This window comes from Trichoderma camerunense (assembly GCF_050948025.1).
Source record: "Trichoderma camerunense strain CBS 138272 chromosome Unknown V8C40scaffold_16, whole genome shotgun sequence".
NCBI classification, from domain to species: Eukaryota; Fungi; Ascomycota; class Sordariomycetes; order Hypocreales; family Hypocreaceae; genus Trichoderma; species Trichoderma camerunense.
Window position 1 is genome coordinate 332,762 of NW_028145354.1, and position 13,295 is coordinate 346,056.

The window sequence follows — 13,295 nt, forward strand, 5'->3', positions numbered from 1 at the left end:
AGTCAGCCAGAGCCAGAGCACGAGCAATGGTCTTGGTGCGGAAAAAAGAAGATGGAGGGGAACGCTTTGGGGTTTTGGGCTGCCCTCGGTGCTTTATCTGATAGCCGATCCGCTGGAGATTGGGGGCCACAGCGGGCTCCCGACGCCGTGGGAGGGGATCCAGCGGGTGGTTTTTAGGCTCTGCCTTGGTTCAATGCTTGGCCGCTTGCTTGGGCCGTTGGGGCAGTTGGGGAGGCCCTTATCGCAGATTCGGCTATCAGATTCACAGATCCGCGAATAAGCGGCATTGAGATCTGGGCCGGTTTCGGTCAGCAGCGCAGATCGTATGGGGACAGCAAAGCCGATTCCAGGCTAGAGATTCGATCTTTTCGTCTCTAGGTAGTTCTAGTGCTTGAAGCTGCTTGGACAGAGGAGAGGGCCGGTGTCATTACGATTGCTAATTAATGCTAATTAAGGGCCAATTCGGCATCCATTGGGAATTTTGTTGAATGCGCTAGACTCAACTGCGCTGTCAAGCTCAACCTTAATCTGCATCCCGCGCACAAAACAAGATATAGCCAAACCCACAATGCACGAGACGTCATCGCTAGTGCTGAGTACAACCCTCCGTTTGACGTTGCACGCGCCAAACGTCAAATACTTGACACAATTGAGTTTGGGTGAGGTTTAAATTGACTTGTTCGACTGCTTACCGAGATACAACCGCGGCACAATAACAACAGCTGTGAATGGATTTATCTCGGCAATACTCGATGCTACACCTAAGAAACAAAAGCAGAGAATCATCAAGCTGCGCGGCACTGCATCCCCTGTCTCAATCCCAAAATGTTGAGGCTGACCAAGCACGTACACAGGCGGGCTTTGTAACTGAAGAAGTGCAAAAGAAAGTCCATTTCTGTAGAATAAAGATATTAATGTGACAAAACGAAATCGACCAGACCAGATACAACAATAGACGCAACTGCAACTCGACCTCAAGTAGAGCCGTTCGGAAGAAAGTACATAAAAGAAAAATTCCTGTGCCGATTTCCACATCACATAACAAGGGAGCCTGCCTGATTCAACCCCGCTTCCCTAAAGAGCTTGCAATCATATCCGAGTTGGTGTCTTTCCAGGTTAGATGAATGCCGGCAAATATTCTGAGTGAAAAAAATGCTTCGTAGATGTCCACCGTTCTGAATGGCTGAGTTGCGTCTTGAGAACCCATAGAAGGTAGCAGACATTGATAGAAAACCGCGGTTGAGTTCTTAAAGCTCTATGATATCACCGTTAGATGATACCTGTCGGAGATTCCCCCAAAAATCCATGCCATGGATGCGGTAGTGGCGCTCATGGCGACGTCCTCGGCCCCGTCCTCGTCCTGGACCTCGACCCCGTCCTGGTTCACTTGTAATGGTTAATTGTGGTACTGCTTGCGTTGCTGCCGCTGATGCTGCCGCTTGTGCCACTGCTGGTGGCGGGGGAGGAGGCTGTTGCGGTTGATTTGACGTCGGGGCAGGATGCAATACCAGAGTTGCCTGCAGTTGTTGTTGATGTTGTATCTGCTGCTCCAGCGTCGCAACTCGTTGCTTCAGCGCCGCAACCTCTTGCTGCAGCGTCTCAATTCGTTGATTGTTCTGCTCAAACTGGACTTTGATGGCCTCCGCTATCTCCGCGATTCCAACGGACTCTATAGATGATCACATTAATCATTGACACTGAAACATTGATATGACTGTAGTATAGTGTAACTTACTTTGAGAAGACATTTTGCAATGATCCTAAATGTTGAGCATATCAGCCAAATGAATGAGCCAAGAGGATAAGAAGGACTGAAAAAGGGTGGGAGGACTTGGTAGACACAGAACGTGAAGGACAGCAAAAGAGTAGGAGAGCAAGAAAACAGAAGAGTCAAACACGGGTAAAGAATTTGAGAAGGCCGGGGGAAACTAAATGATGGAAGAGAGTGGGCATCGCGGGGAAAGAAGCCAGAGAGTGAGTTTACGCTTACCGACTCGATGGCCTTGCTCTGAATGATGGTACGCTTGACGTAGATACGCAGATCGTGGGCAGGCTGGTATCCTCCGGTGAGAGAAACACGAGAGGATTTGATGAACTTTTTTAGGGTACTGATGGCAGATGACTAGTAATAGAGATCGCTCTTCGAACTCTGGGTTGTTCGCGGATCTGTTGCAACGCGTCAGTATTGCGATGGGCGTTGTGTGATGATAGCCTCATGTGCTTACCAGATGCTTGAAGAGGAAGTTTGAAGATTGGAGGTGCAGTGGAAATCTTGGTGTCAACGAATATGCAGGAGAGCAGCTGGAGAGAGAAAAGAGAGGAGAGGAGAGAAGGGAGAGGAGAGGGCCAAAAGAGAAATTTATGCTGCGCCGAATGCACGCAGCTGGCCAAGCAGAAGAGAGAGGATATTGTTGATTGCCTAGGGGTACCTCGAATTCAGTATAATAATTGCCTGAGCTGCAAGTACTTCGATGCTATCTAGTTGGGTTGAGGCGGTTGTGCGCCCACTGTAGACCACAGCTGCCAGGTGACTGCCAGGTGGCCGTGAGCCGTAACCATTGCTGTACCAAGGGAGGATGGATACAAGTGAGAAACGAGTGAAAACAAAATGAAAAGAGAAGAGATTCCTCGATATGTGAGTGGTTGGGCATCTTTCTCTCATGGGAACCAAAACAAAACTTTACGTGAATGCTTTACTCGAGGGAAACAGAACGAACGCCATGCTAGAGTATATCCATACCACCTGCTTTAGACTTCCAAGTAGTCTCTATTTCTTAAGTGTTCCAGACCAATAGCAGCTATCAGAAGATCACATTGAGAAGATCAAATCCTTTGGGCCATGGACTTTGCGGGCTTGTCGTCGGCCAAGGCGGTATCGGCCTCAAAGTCGGGATCAGCGTCCTCGCCCTCGTCGATCCTTTGTTTTCTTCACTCTAGGCAAATTTAGAAAAGGAACAGCAAAACTTCATCCGATTCAAGACACCATCTGCCGTAATTGGATTCAATTGCTGATTACCTCCCAGCTACCTGTACCTAGAGCTCAGGCAGTTGCTGTGCCGGCTCCAAGGTACACCTCGGCAATCAAGATGCGCTTTCTCCTCAATATTGATGCCACTGACAGGCAGGTGCCTTCAATGATACCATCAATCACTCATCTCCCAAACGGCATTTCTTTTATTTTAACAGCCTCTGCTATGTTCAACAATATAGATTCTACGAAGTTACCGATCCACAAGCTTCTCCTCCAACAGCCAGTCATTACACAAGCCACCAGCATCTTATCTTACCTCTCATTTCCCTTTCCAACAAGTTTCAGTATTTCAGCAGATCTAGGACGCTTTCGAGAGCGTCAAAATATAATTTTCACTTCCATCTTCTGCCGCCAGCGCTCCACACGTCGAATTATCGCCGTCCAAACCAAAGACACCTAGCTTGTTCGTCACCATCTCCGTACTTTTTTTTTTTTTAAAAAAAGCATACCCGACAACAATGAGCTGTGAGTTTCAGCATACATTCCACCACGCCCCCGCGTCAACAACTGACTCTGTAAACTATAGCCCAGGAGACCAGACGATCGGAGATCAGACGACTCAACCACCAAGTAGCCGTCTTGCAGGCGCAGGTCAGGGAGCAACAGAGGATGATCTAGCAAATTCAGCATGAGCTCCAACAACTCAAGCAAGTCCACAAATCCCAATTCGAGCTCCAGCAAGTCCAACATCACCTCCAGCGGACCCAGGTCCAACACGTCCAACAAGTCCAATTTCAGCTCCAACAGACCCAGGCATAGCAGACGTGGAGTCAGCAGAGCCAGCAACCACTCCAATATCAAGTCGACCTTGAATACCAGCAAAGACAGCTGCAGCAGAGGTGGGATCAGCATAGCCAGACATGGGGTCAGCAGCAGCAGACGTGGGGCCAGTAGGGCTAGCAACCACCCCAATCTCAGGTCGACTTCAGATATCAACAAGAACAGCTGCAGCAGGAATGGGGCCACCAGAGTCAGCAACCACTCCAATCTCAGGTCAACCTCGAAAATCAACAAGGACAGCAGACATGGGGCCAGCAGAGCCGGCACAGCCAGCAGAGTCGACAGAGCCAGCAGAGTCGGCAGAGCGAGCAGAGTCGGCAGAGTCAGCAGAGCCAGCAACCATCCCAACCTCAAGTCGACCTCGATTCTCAACAAGAATAGCAGCAGCAGGAGGGAGATTCCGACTCTATTACCTCCATCAGGTGCTACAGATGTGGTGATGTCGGGCATGTCCGCAGAAACTGTCCTAGATGGAATGCAATGTTGCGGCGGCGCTCTCACTAGGGTCCGAAGCGCCAGCTCCCCCCTATAAATACTATATCATAACGAAGTAGCTGTAGTTGCTCCTTTGTATTTGAAGCGAATATTCATGGTAGATGTAGCTCAGGATAGTTATCAATACCAATAGCGCGATTGGCATCAAGAAATACATGTACTAAGCAGCAACCCTGTCGAACCAGATATAATCATCCAGCTCCTCCTCAAACATAATCCCAACCTTGACAGCAACATCATTCTCAAACCGAAACTCGACCCTCATCGCCGTCCCAACTCCTCCCACCACTTCTCTCATGACGGCAACATATTTCGTCTGCTCGCACACGTGCTGCAGCTTCACCGTAAAGACATACGACCGATCCGAGCAATCGATAAACAATTGCCCATCCTTGACTTGAACCACGACGCCTCGCCATCCAGGGTTCCAGTACTCCCCCGTATACGCACTCAGCGGCATCTTTTGCGGTTCTGATTCCTTGATGCCGGGGCACAGCTTCTGGCGCTCTGCTTCTAGCTCTTCGGCTTCAGTCTCGGCGTCTTCGTTGGCGTTGATGTCGTACTCGTCGTACTTTTTGCCCGTATTCTTCTCGTATAGGACTTTGTCCCAGGTAAGTCTTTGGTCTTGGGGTAAGCCTAGCAGTTCGTCGATGAGTTCCTGCATTAGGACTTCGGCGACGAAGCTTGCGTCGTCAGAGTTTCCAAACATTGCGCCGCCGAAATTGAGATCGGGGACGAAGAAGTGGATTGTGGAGGATCCGGCGATGCCTCCGTGGTGAGCAACGACCAGGTAGCCGCGGTAATGATGGACTTCCCAGCCAGCGGCATACAGTAATGGGGAGGTAAAAGGGAGCAGCTTGTCGTAGTTTTGACTTATGATGGATCGTGGTCTGATGATTCCCTTGTACACGTCCTCTGTAAACGGGCCTTCTTTGTTCATTATGGCCCGGACATATTTGACGTAGTCGTCGACGCTGGTGATGATTGAGCCTGCTCCTTGAGCCTCTGGGGCGTCGGGGATTACAAACGTCGAATACTGCTTGGCCTTTCTATCCCACCAGTATCCAGGACTGATACGGTCTCCCAGCCCCTTGGTTCGCGCTCGCTCCGGCTGCAAGTTACTCGAAGTCATGCCCAGAGGCTGGAAGAAGCGCTGATCAAGAAAGTCGGCGAAGCTGATACCAGTCTTTTGCTCCACGAGATAGGTTGCCACAGTATACATCATGTTGCAGTACATGAACTTGGCTCTGATGGGAGCCGCAGTGGCTAGATTCCGTAAGTTTCGCGTGATAGACTGCGCACTATCTGTATTCTTTGCCCTAGGACCGAGATACGAGTTATCATTGCTGTAAGAACCGTGTTAGTACCGCAGTAGCAAAAAGGCGGGCAATCATCCTCACGGCGCCAATCCGCTCCTATGACTCAGTATATCATCGATAGTAACACCTTCATACCCCGTTCCAGGCATGACAAATTCGCCCGGCAGCAATTGAGCCATCTCAGCGTCATACTTGACGTCGGGAAACTTGTCGTCGGCAACTAGTAGTGCAACCGACGCCGCGGTGAGAGATTTGGACGCAGAAGCAATGTCGAACAAGGTATCGGTGGTCATTGGTCTCGCTGGTTCAAGGGAAGCCATGCCGAATGCTTTGGAGGCGGTGACATCTTTGTGGGCGAGGGCGATGGCGAGGCCGGGGACGTGGAATTTCTTGATGAGGGCCTCTGCGCGGGCGGAAAAGGCGGGCGAGTTGAAGAGATCCATGTTTGATTGCTATAGACGCCTTATTTACGGACTATGTTGAGACCTTGTATGTATACGACTGATAAAATGATTAATATACGAGAAAAAAGACTGAGTTGTGGTTATTATATGAGAACAAGTCTGGCCTATGGCTAATGTATATGTATATCTCAGAAGTCTCCAAATGAGGAGTCGCGCTTGAAGCAGATCATCGCTCGGGCATCGTACCACCTTGGCCAACGAATCGGAGAAAATCCCATTTGGGAAGACCTGCCGCTCATCGTAAACATCTAATCGATCCTATGAAATGGGGTTGTTCAACTATAACTCACGGCGAATTGACTCATCATATGTGTCAACATGGCCGAAGGAGTTGGAGGTGGGATTTTGGGGGCTTGCGCCAAACCGAGAGGGGCAAACTGCGCCTCCAAGGTGGGCAAGTTCTTACATTACAGGTATACGCGTCTCTGATGGGTAGAGTCATTGTTCCGCAGAGGAATCGTCAAAGAGATGGCGATAATTATACTGAAGTTTCTTTTTTTTTCTAACTCTGAAGAAATTTTTCAAGAGAATTCAAGGAGATCGGTCTGTTGGGACAAATGTAGCTCAATCTAGGTACTATAATTGATGCAACTCCTGTAGATAGGTACCAGGTATTCATGATTACATGTATTTATTGAATTAAATCACCATCATGAAAAGGAAGATTAAGTCAAATAATTGTCATTATCAGCGCGCTATGAGACCATATGAGCCACGATAGCTCCATTAAACCATCATCCCTATACCCGATATACATACCTTAGGTAGGGTATATATATACACACACATTCATGCCATACATACTCCAAGACAAATGAAAGCAAAAGCAAAAACCAACAAAGCAAAGGCAGGTGGAGTAGCCGTCCGTTTCCATCCCGATTCCCAAACCATGTCCCCAGCCCTTCCTTTTAGGCCGTGACGTTCGTTCCGAGCCGAGATCCATTCCGGCTTTCCAACCATAAGCGTCCATTACCATATACTACCAATGCCGACGGGTTCCTACCATTGCGTCGCCCAATAAATCCAGACACCTCTGCTCACAAAAGGGTATATAATGCCTACTTAAACAAAAGAAATAACAAAAGGCGACATGGGAGAGATAGAAAGTGCAAAGAGCATCTTTCTATGCTCCCTGGCGTTGACTGTGGTAACAAAGGGACTCCATCAGAAGAAGCATGAGCTGTAATCTCATCGCCATGAGATGACCAAAACTTCCACAAAGGTAGATAGAGCCTGGCCATGACCAATAAGCCAGAGCATTGCATGCTGCAGTGCCGCATCAAAGAGCGCAAGCCTGCACACGCAAATAAAGCCGACTGCAAATAGCAAAAATAAATCGGCACTTGCTAAAAGGGAACCTTGCGCTTTGTTCCCGGTAATGGCAGTTCGAGCGCATCCAAAGCGCCACGACTCCATATTTGCGCTCTCGGGTAGCCGATTCCCGATTGGGCGGGAGATGGTGTAGCGGATCGGGCTGCTGATTGGAGCTGATGCAGCCACATGACTTAGACCCACGACGTCAAAACATGTCCATGGGATTCGATGACTCCAAGAATAAAAAGCGACTTGCGACGATGATGACTTCTGATCACGAGAAATAAGGCTTGTGCTAAAGTCGTCATGCTTGGGACGAAGAGCTGCTACAGCCATGACGAAGAGAGGCGGGTTGCTCTCATCCTCTTACCCTCTCTGCGGGTTGTCACCATATGCAGAAGTGCCATACACTGATGATGCGCCAGGCGGTTGCTGGGAAGTGAGGCTTGCATAACCACTGTCGGTATAGGCAGCGGACGTGGTATCCCATCGAGGAGGCGTTGCGGCCGCAGGGTGGTGGCTGATCGGCGTGTGTAAGCCAGTGCTGCCATAAGGACTGGCTGCCACTCCTCTGCTGTCATAAGCCGAGACGGCGGGCAACTGTGCTGTGCTGGTATTGATACGCATGGAAGGCGGCTGCTGAGGGCTGTGGTGGTTGCGAAGCGTAGGGCTGAGACCTCGAGCCGTGCTTGTGGAGTATACTGAAGAGGGCGCCCAAGAGGACAACTGTGACCGAGGCGACGGAATCGCTTCGTGGGCAGCCGAGCCATAGGCAGAGTGCAGTGGGTACTGGCTGTGAGGATCTGCATGCGCTGAAGAGAGGCCGTGTTGTGACCCAAGGCCGTGGTGACTGGGCGGCGTGGGCAATGTGGCGTATGACGAGGCGCTCGTGGTAGCAGGCGGGAGAATGCTGCTGGGGCTGGCACTGTATTTGCCAATAATCTTCTTGAGTGCTGGCTCGAGGGCCGTCCAAGGAAACACCTTGACATCTTTCTCGATGTTTCGGGGCTTGGGGTGAGGAAAAGCCATAATGATCTTGAAGAACTCTTCACTATCTGCCTTGGCCTTGGACACGGTAGATGGGTGGAATCCCTCCAGGTTGCGGCGGATGCGATTCTTTTCCTCAACACTGAACCGGTTTGGTGCAGCCACAAGCTGCTCAAGCAGATGAATGGTGTCCACCGAGGTCACGTAGCATTCAGACTTTTCTGCCCACCAGATGCACGAGATGCAGATGCTGTTGGTGGGTCTTTCGTTGACAGCGACGGGTTTGAAGCTCACGTTCAAGACTGGTCCGTTTTGAGTCTTTTTGAACATGACGATCCGGCGACGGTTCTCCCATTCGTCTTGGTTCCAGTCTCTCGCCATCTCGCTGAGCTTGCCGCGAATGTTTAAAACCGCCTTGGGAGTGTATAGAGACATGGAATGGTAGGGGCCGTTTCCACCGCCGTTGGTGATGGTGCTAGTGCGCACTAGTTGAGGCGTTCCGCTACTCCCAGAAGACGGGATGGGAAGGTGGTGGTGTCCGGTAGATCTCCCGGATATCGCAATAGGATCATACGTAGACGAGCTCCTCCCCACCGCCGCCAGCGTACTCCCATACGCACTTCCGCTCAATCCATGGTGAGTACGCCGGGAGTGGTGATGGTAGTGCGGAGGGTCGGTAAAACTGGACGTTCGGTATGTGGTGATCATATCGGCATTTCCTTGGGCAAATGTGTTGCCATATTGGCCTTGCGCCGGCGGGTATTCATACGTATTTGTAGCCGCTGCAGACGGTACCTCATTCTTCGGTGAGGGACTCGCCTGATCCACCTCGGCAGCAGGTGTCGTTGTGTCATCTTTGGGCAACTTGTCTGCCCGCGTGATGTCATCCCCAGACCCTTCCATGTAATGGAAGGTCCCTATGCGCGAGATCTCTCCTCCTCCCGCAGGGGAGTCGAAACCAAGTGACAGAGACACGCTGCTATTACCACCTGACGGCGGCGCATCGACACTGCAAGAATAAACAAAGCCAGTGTTATCCTGGTTATCGCGTATAAGATTCACAGCGTACTTTGTGTCTCCAAACGTGATCAGTGGCTGTGTAGAGGGTAGGCTGAAGAGGTCATCTTGCGACGAGATCTTTATGCTGACAGCAGTTCCGCCAACTCCAGACGTAGGATGGAAAGAGACCACGGTGGGTCCTGCCGCCATGTAATGGGCAACGGTGTTGTTACTGGCAAAAGATTGCTGGTTCATCTGTGCATATTTGTCTGTCTGTGAGGTTGAGAATGGCTGAGTGGGATACGGTTCGAAAGCAGCCGCATCTTGGTATCGGGTGGCATCGTAACCTATGGCCATCTTAGCATATTCCCCCCTTTCTACCTTGCCGACGTTGAAGACTTACCATTCATGGAAGGCAGCTGAGCTTTGCTGTAGGCCATGTTGAAATCGCTCGGTGGGGAGTCCCGGTTTGGATCCCCCCTTTGTGCTGCCTGAACAGCTTCCTCGTATCTAAGAGTCAGGGTTTCTGGCGAACCAAACTCGTCGTCGACGTCGACAATGATGGGTTTGTTTGGTAGAAAGCCCGGCTTCAAAGTATATCTTGTCAGCTTCCTCGTCAAGCAACCAAGGTTTCAACTCGACTCTGCCTGCCTCTTGTCATGTACAAAACGAGAGTAGCGTAAAAAAGAATTGAATCAAAAGACTCTGAATCTTTTGCTCGTAGTGTATCTCCAACAAGACGGATATTGGAACAAAGTCTAGGATGCGACTCACCTCAAAGAGTCTGTAGGATGGAGACTGGAACTTGGCAGTAGACATGAAGATGTTGGAAGATGGAACAAAAGCGGAAGAGGGGGGACTGATCAAAGGAAAAGTAAAGTATGCAGGCCCTCTCTGTCTTAGCTAAGAGGCCCTGGACGACAGTAATGTTTTAAACTAAGTCTTTGACGAGATTTTATCCCGCGAGGATCATGGAGCCAGGATGGGGGCTCCCTTCCTTCGCGTAGCGTGGACTCGGAGATTTGATATGCGACAACCCCAGAGGCTAAGTTGAAGAAGGCCTATGCTTTGGGACTCGCAGTGACCCGTGAACTGATGCTGCCTTGTGAGTGACTTGTTGTTTTTTTCCCTGCCAAGGGGGTAGGGTGTAAGTGAGACACTCACTAGGTCCGAAGGAATCTTACTGGGGAGGCAGGAGCTGCTAGCAATGGCGGAGAAGTGTTCCGATCCTACACAGAAACACTTGCATTCCAAGGAGATAGCAATCGAGTATGCTGCGAGGGGGACGTTGCTTTCCCTCTTCCGCCGTATGCCTGTCAATACAAACAGAGTCCGACGAGTGAGCGGCTGGTTATCGGCGATTAGGGAGAAGCCAAGAGCGGAGGAAAGAGCATCAAGTTTCCAAAATCGATAAGAAAAGAGCTCTGCTGAGCACGGAGAGCTGATGTCAACCCCAGCGCCTTGCAAAACGTGATTACTGGCGTGGAAGATGTTGAACTAGTAGTGTACGACGAAGAATATCTCGTCATGAGGTTTCACTACAGACCGAATCAAGCAAGTTAGCATTCTTCGTATCCCAGTGCTAAGTCAATATCAGGTATTGGCGATCAACATAAACTGGGACATGCATAGCGATGCGCCCATGCAAGGGAGAATGACGCCGAAATTGGCCATCGGAACGATCAAAACATACAGGCAGTAACGTGTGAGTTGATGGAACCTGAGTACCGCTGCGTGTATCTAACAGCAGTGGAGTTATTGTGGCGAGATTCGCTGATGCGCACGGGGGCTGTTTGCCGTCAAGAAGATGGATATCAGTAGTGTTCTATAGCAGAACTCAGAGCGGTAGTCTAATCGATGCGGTGATAGTACCAGTCCGAAAGGGAACGAGAGGGAGGTGTGGGCATAAACACAGCAGAGCCAGCAAAACCAAGCAGATAGAAGAAGGGCGAGCCACATATGCAGGTGAGATTGGGGAGAGTCAAGGTCTCAGGCTTCCACTTAGATACTGCTGTCAAAGTGGGAAACGAGGGAGATGTAAGATGCGAGAGGCGTTTCTTTTTGAAGGCCGGATGGTACCTGCGAGCCGTCTTATCGACGGCAGTTGATCGGCGCCAAACAGAGCCGGGTACCAAAAGGCAGGATGGTTAGGGCGATGTGAGCGTGAACGGGGGACAAGGGAAGGGGAGTTGGGGGTTTTGCGAGGTAGATGAGCCAATCAATGAGACCTCGGAGGGTCTGATTGCTTCCACAAGGGCAGTCTCCCTTGGGCGGCGGGCACGTCAGAGAGAGGTGCCACCTCAGGGAGGAGCATAGAGAGACTGACGGGGCTATAATTTCTTCCTCTTATTCCCTTGTGGACGCCGGTTATCGCCAAGCCCAGGTTCATAGGGGCCCGCGAACCGCAGCGGCAAGGGCAGGCCGCATTGAGCGGAGATGGCTCTGACGCCAACAGATAGATCAGGCTTGTCTGAAGATACACAGAACAGCTCGGATCGGATCTAACAGCATCGCATCTGGGCAGGGCACCTTGAACAGCGGCCGACCATGGGTGGTTGTGGGTCTGAAAAAAGAAAAGAAGAAGCACGCGCATCTGGGGATAGCAGGGATAGAGAAAGACCATGACCAAAAGCGACAGTAGCCTGTTCTCTTCGTCCTCTGTCCTTTGGTATGCCAGATTTGCACATCCAAAAGGGTGGAACCGGCAAGGGTGAAAGAGCAATGGGCCAGAGCGGGCAATGGGAGGGGGTGTAGTGCACAAGGTGCCAGATGCGCGAAGCGGAGCTCGGCGATGATCTAGGAGAGGAGGGGACTCATACAAGCACGGTAGCCCTATGCCGACAGACACCACGAAGGGTCGGACGGGAGAGGATGGCCAGCTATGGGCGGGTGCTCCATATGGGAACTGATCGCTGGGTCCCTTTCCGTAGGCGCGGTTGCATTAGAGGCTGTCATCATGCATTCACCTTTTTGCAACCCGCAATTTCACTTCCTCGAGCCTCTTCGACAGGGCTTGTAATGGCCGCTCGTATGCCAAGGTCGTGATATAGGAGGTCGGGGCAGTGACAAGCAAAGACTCGGACAACCCCGGCAATGGCCGTGGCATTGCTATCCCTTGCTCCAAAACACCAATACGCAGAACGCAATAAGATTGTAGTAAAGTTAAAAGTCACCAGCTCACCTCGGGCTTGCGGGCGCCAAGAGCTCTCTGGGCCCTGAATGTGGCCCTGTATCGGCCGTAGAATGCTGAATTTGCGTGTAAGTCGTGACGGCCGCTACTGCAATTAAGCTACTACCGGTCCAGGTATACACTGCGGGCTCTCTCGCTCTCGTGTCGTCTCGACTTGCCGGGTGTGGCTGTATCCGTCTATCCTAGCTCTCTCCTAGCCCTGTTGTGGTCAGCAAAGGCCAATGATTGGTGTTGGGTCGTGGTACTCCAACAAGAGCACAACCAGAGCCAGAGCCACTTGGTCGGGCTTTGGCGGCGGGTCACCGGTAGCAGTGGGCCTCGGCAGCACCGCATTGCAGCATTGTAGCATTGCAGCGCTGGCTGGGAAAGGGATCAGCGGCCAGGAGATGCACTGAGATCAGAGCTGGGGAGTGCTCTCGCCAGGCCAAGCTTAGCGCCCATCTGCCACCTGAAGACCGGCTCAGCGGGCTACGAGAGCAGGGATCCGAAGATGTTCAAGCGCCTCAGCTGGACAGGGATGACCCTGGGCGCTCATCTGCTTGCTCAGGTCGCGGCAGGGCAGTACCTGTACGAGTAGTACGCAGTACCTGTACGAGCACCAGTACTCCTTTGGTACTGGATCCTCCGGAAGCTGGAGTGGATTATTCTCATCGAGAACTCGCTGTTTATGCGCATCGAGGCAAAAAAGGGATTGGGGAAGTGGCTCTGAGCCTCGC

General features: G+C 51.2%; 2 protein-coding genes across 2 annotated transcripts; both read right to left on the minus strand.

Moving 5' to 3' along the window:
• Nucleotides 1–648: 648 nt before the first annotated feature.
• Nucleotides 649–6,068, minus strand: V8C40DRAFT_281438 (beta-lactamase/transpeptidase-like protein; the record flags this gene model as incomplete). Its single annotated transcript, XM_083221609.1, has 6 exons — nt 649–1,669; nt 1,736–1,760; nt 1,991–2,108; nt 3,513–4,277; nt 4,489–5,652; nt 5,707–6,068. 6 exons carry the CDS (start codon nt 6,066–6,068, stop codon nt 1,248–1,250), a joined length of 2,856 nt encoding a protein of 951 aa, XP_083070119.1. The 3' UTR covers nt 649–1,247.
• A 1,501-nt stretch (nt 6,069–7,569) lies between these two features.
• V8C40DRAFT_68669 (uncharacterized protein) lies at nt 7,570–10,366 on the minus strand. The gene is made up of 3 exons (XM_083223310.1): nt 10,164–10,366; nt 9,793–9,976; nt 7,570–9,736 (listed from the first exon to the last, which is right to left on the minus strand). The coding sequence occupies exons 1-3, from the start codon at nt 10,206–10,208 to the stop codon at nt 7,770–7,772; spliced, it is 2,196 nt and encodes a 731-aa protein (XP_083070120.1). The 5' UTR covers nt 10,209–10,366; the 3' UTR covers nt 7,570–7,769.
• Nucleotides 10,367–13,295: the final 2,929 nt, after the last annotated feature.

Coding starts and splice junctions, on each gene's coding strand:
- V8C40DRAFT_68669 (XM_083223310.1), bottom strand. CDS start 10,208: ATGTCTACTGCCAAGTTCCAGTCTCCATCCTACAGACTCTTTGAG. Junction 9,977..10,163: donor CATCCTACAGACTCTTTGAG/GTGAGTCGCATC, acceptor TATACTTTGAAG/CCGGGCTTTCTACCAAACAA. Junction 9,737..9,792: donor TCAGCTGCCTTCCATGAATG/GTAAGTCTTCAA, acceptor AGATGGCCATAG/GTTACGATGCCACCCGATAC.